Source organism: Ricinus communis, chromosome 2 (assembly GCF_019578655.1).
Source record: "Ricinus communis isolate WT05 ecotype wild-type chromosome 2, ASM1957865v1, whole genome shotgun sequence".
Lineage (NCBI taxonomy): Eukaryota > Viridiplantae > Streptophyta > Magnoliopsida > Malpighiales > Euphorbiaceae > Ricinus > Ricinus communis.
Genome location: NC_063257.1, coordinates 11,773,130 through 11,778,063, shown reverse-complemented (window position 1 = coordinate 11,778,063; position 4,934 = coordinate 11,773,130). Strand labels below are relative to the sequence as shown.

The 4,934-nt window shown below is 29.7% G+C and overlaps 1 protein-coding gene across 1 annotated transcript; it reads left to right on the top strand.

Moving 5' to 3' along the window:
• The first annotated feature begins 855 nt into the window (after positions 1-855).
• Positions 856-3,153, top strand: LOC112535790 (putative UPF0481 protein At3g02645). The gene is made up of 2 exons (XM_025158520.2): positions 856-1,508; positions 1,697-3,153. The coding sequence occupies exon 2, from the start codon at positions 1,697-1,699 to the stop codon at positions 2,960-2,962; it is 1,266 nt and encodes a 421-aa protein (XP_025014288.1). The 5' UTR covers positions 856-1,508; the 3' UTR covers positions 2,963-3,153.
• Positions 3,154-4,934: the final 1,781 nt, after the last annotated feature.

The following is a 4,934-nucleotide window of genomic DNA, read 5'->3' as shown; positions in this document are numbered from 1 at the left end:
AGAGACCACATGATGATGTATTTGACAAAATATCTAAGTGAGTTTTTGTCAAGGAATGACTTTTTAGAATAAAATTTTTAGACTTTTTTTAAAATTTTACTTATTGAATTGTAATTAAATAGGAAAGACAACAAAAACAATTAATGAATGAGGGAAATAAAAAATTATTTTCATGATTTTGCATTTTTGTGTGAAAAAATTAAGTATTGTAATTAAAAAAAGAGAAAAAGAAGGAAAATAAAAATTGAATCATTGTTTTAATTTAGTTGTTTTTAATACCACTCACTTGCCTTAAAAAGTGTGTGTAACACACTGTCTTGAATGTGGGGCTAACCGACCACTTTTACAAACATATAGGATAAATTAGCCAAGAAAGTAAATTTGGGGTGATTTGAACTTGGTTTACAAGTTTAGAGAACAACTTAAACCATATTTTTTGCAGCCTCAAATAGTATTTAATTATAAAAAAACACATTATAAAATTTATTTTTCTTATTATTTTAAAATTTGAGATATAAAGTCATTAACTAAATTTTTATTTTCAAGTTTAGAAGCTAAATATTTTTTAATTGATAATATAGCTAAATTATTTAGTCTTTCTTGTGACATGATTAAACACAAATAATATTTATTATTTTTAATTTTGAAATACTTTTGTTTTCACTAAAGCTGCCATGAAAAAAGTGGTTAACAGTATTTTACAAGTTATCTATGTATTTAGAGAAGAATTTATCTCTTTTTTATAAAATTTAATATCTGCCATTGGTATTTTTATTTTTTATTTATAATTTCTGTTATAACATTTAATTTTAATAATAAATATAAATCATCACCGTTAGTAAACATGTAATCCAATGTTATAGAAAGTTTTATAAATTTAAACAACTTGTTTTTAAATCATCGTCACCAAATAATTTTAACTTTTTAACAAGTTACTAAGTACATTGCTAATACTAATTGTTATCCCATAAATTAAAACTACTTACAATTTAATAAAATTAATATTTATTTTATATATATTAAAAAATTAAAACCCTTAATTTTTAAGGGCCCTATATGCCGTCAGGGGCCCTGGTAAACACCTTTTTTCAAATTAAAAGAAAAAAAAAAAAAAAAAAAAAAAAAAAAAGAAGAAGAAGAAGAAGAAGAAGAAAATTCTCCGATGCTGCTGCTGTTGCTGTTGTTATTTGCATATGGATGCACCAATATGTTCTTATGTTGACTAAGTTGGAGTCATTGCCCTACAATTATTTTAGTATCCACTTGCAACTAGATGGGAAAAAGAAAAGAAGAAGAAAGGATCAAGTTGTGCTGTACAAAATGGGATCCTTATCACACACGACGACTTTGAAGAGGGCTTTTGGTCATAATATATTTGATAAATGTAGAAATTTGGAGAGAAGGAATATATAGATGATGAATGGTAGCTAGCTGAGCAAATTTGATTACCAACTGTGACTGTTTGTACATCTTTAGAATAACAGCAAAGTCTTCGTCTCTCTGCTCAGGTAACAGTTTTTACACAGCTTTTAATACCCAAAAATGGTTACTTTTAAGCTTGTTATTTTGATTGCCATATCTCATTTGTTTTTATTGGAATTTTATTTTCTATTTAGTGAAATACTGGAAGATATGTTGAATGTATGCATGGTAGTGACAATCTATCTGTCTTTGTCTGGAAACTTTTGATAAGCAGATGAACACTAAGGCTCGACTAGACATTAAAGAGTTAGCAAAGTCTGTAAGACAAGAGTTGGGTGTGTTGGGACCTTTATCCGACAAATGTTGTATCTACAAAGTTCCAGAAAGATCTCGCAAGTTAAATCCAGAAGCATATACGCCCAGAGCAGTCTCTGTAGGGCCACTTCATCATGGTAAACAAGAGCTGAGGGTAATGGAGGAGCACAAAAGAAGGTACTTATTTGATTTTCTGCAGTGGAGCGACAGCAGCTTGGAGGACTTCATTACTTGTATTGGTAAACAAGAGACGAGGTTGCGTAACTGTTATGCAGAAACCATTGTGTTCAGCAGTCAGGAATTTGTGAAGATGATACTGATAGATGCCACCTTCCTCGTTACATTCTTACTCAAAGTCCATTTCGCACACTTGCGAAGCCGCAATGATCGTATATCAAGAAATGATAATATGTTTGATATAAGTCGTGACATAATATTGCTTGAAAATCAGGTTCCATTCTTCATCCTTGAGGACTTATTTAAGCTCTCAAATTTGGCTGAACGTGTGGAGGGGTTGTCCTTGTCCATGATTGGGCTCACTCATAGCTTCTTTCAAGGTAGATGGGGTTCATGGGTGACTGGGGACATTTTAGAGCAGCAAGATTTCTCTGAAGTCGAACATTTTCTTGATTTCTTAAGAATTTGTCAGCAGCCTCCAAAGTTGAAACCTCCAAGAAAACTGGAAAAGATAGTGCTACCGACAGTAACACAGCTGCACGATGCTGGCGTCAAGTTTGAGTTGAGTCCAAGTCAAAACAAACTCAGCATAGCATTTGACAAGGGAATTCTGAAAATTCCACATTTCAGAATAGAAGATACAGTAGAAGTTTTGTTGAGAAATCTGCAGGCCTTTGAAGAATGCCATTGTTCAGGTGAGATGTATGCCAATGATTACATTGCTATGATTGGCATGCTTATTAAGGATGCTAAGGATGTGGAAATACTGGATCAAAATGGGATAATAGAAAATTGGATAGGGAACAATCAAGCAGTGGCGACTCTCTTTGCTCGCATGGAAGTAGCTATCCGCCGCAATCAATTCTACTTTGCCGCTACTCTTCAAGATCTGAATGATTATTGCAAGAACCCTTGGCACAAGATGAAAGGAAGCTTGAGACAAGACTATTTCAACACTCCATGGGCTGGGATCTCTGTTTTCGCAGCTTCTATTCTCCTCGTACTCACAGTAATACAGACTGTGTGTTCCATCCTTGAAGTCGCCTAATCATCGCAGTTTATTGTTGGTCGCTTCTTCTGGTATGTCTTGAAATGAGGCTTTTGTGTGGCTAATCTTTTTTTATTTCTGTATGGAACAATTTTTTTGTTTATGTTAATAAGCACCTCCCAGTATGGGACAATAGTATTGCCACGTGCGTTGTGCTTATAAATTATTATATAAATATTTTTAATGAATCATTATATTTTATTAAATATATTTAATTATTTTATAAATATTTTTTTATCTTATAGTAAGAACTCATTTATTATTATATACTTTAATAAATATATATAAAATTATAAAACGTTTAAATTTTTTCTTTATATCGATTTAATCATTCATTAACAATACTAGACTTTATAGGTTCATTTTATTTAATTATATTTTTAATTAAAATTAGTATTTGATAAATAATTTATTTTAATTGAATAATTATCTTTATTTATTTTTAAAATAATTTAATTATAATATTTTGATAATTATGTAATAAAAATATTGAAATAAAACCTCCATGTTAATAAAAAATATGAAAAAAGTTCAATTTTTTATTTTTATAGTATAACACTTTTAATAGTAATATTATTATAATAAATAAAAATACAATTTTTATTTTTAAAGAAAAAAAAAGAGATGAATTCTAAATTTTGTGATAAAATGGAGAAAAATATTAACAAAAAACAGTTTATAATAAATAAATATTAAACAATATAAATGAAATGTTATTTATGTTGCTTGATATGTTGAATTGAGTTCACTAGCTAAACCATCATACCTAGCTTTAGTGAATCTTTTAGCTAGAATGCAAATATATTTGTTAAAGTATGAGAAAGAAAAAAATAAAAAAGAAAAAGAAAAGAAAACTAGATAAGATGAAGAAAGAATAAGAAAAATTAAATATTATTGAAGAAATTTTATAAGTGTTGGGATTAGTTCGGATAAGAAAGAACAAGATTACAGTTAAAATAAATTGAAAAATAATAATAATAAATAATAGAATATACAAATTTTATATAGAATACTCTTAAATAAATTAAGATAAAAATAAATTAAGAAGAGAACACTTACACTCTCTTAAAGTTTAAGAGAATAATAATTTCTTTTACTTTTACTAAACTCTCTCTTTTTATCTCTTATTTGCGATAACTCTCACACCGTGGTGCCAACCAAGTAGAAACTTGTGGGCCTTAAGCATGTAAAAATATGTTGGCCACATTGATAAGTTTTCGGCCTTTCAATTTTATATTACTTGGCAAACATTCATTTTGCTTGGCAAGGGATGAAAAACTTCTAATAGGCTTCAATTATTTTTGGGCCATTACGAGTAACAATCTCCTACTTGAAAATTTGAGTGAGAGTTAATTATATCTTCATACTATTTTTTCTATCTTGCCACCTCCATGTTGCTTATGTCTTTGCTAGGCCATTTGAGGATTGACACTAAATGAACTTGTTAATATTGACTACCTTTATCAAATAATCTTCAAGGTTTTCTTTTGTACGAATTTTCTGCATATCCATTGTTCCTTCCTCCACTTTCTCACCAACAAAGTGGTACTGCACTCAGATGTGTTTTGTTTTAAAATCAAAGGCTGGATTCTTTATAAGATATAAGGCACTCTAACTGTCACAAAATAGAGACAGCTTTTATTTATGCTCGAGTTTTTTCCAATACCATTTTCAACCATACTGCTTTTTTACTAGCTTGTGTAACCACAACAAACTCTGCTTCTAATGTTGAGTAGCCATAACTGACTATAGTTTTAAAACCCAACTTACAACTTTACTAGCAAGAATAAACACATATCCAGTGTTGGATTTTCTTTTATCAAGATCACTCACATAATTTGAGTCGACATATCCTCTGATAATAAAGTCTGACCCATCATAACATAATGCAATATTTGTGGTCCCTTTAATGTACCTAATGGCCCTTTTAACATCACAATGCTCTCGACCAGGATTCTCCATATACCAACTA

Excerpts from the sequence above, each read along its gene's own strand:
- LOC112535790 (XM_025158520.2), top strand. The coding sequence starts at position 1,697 with ATGAACACTAAGGCTCGACTAGACATTAAAGAGTTAGCAAAGTCTGTA.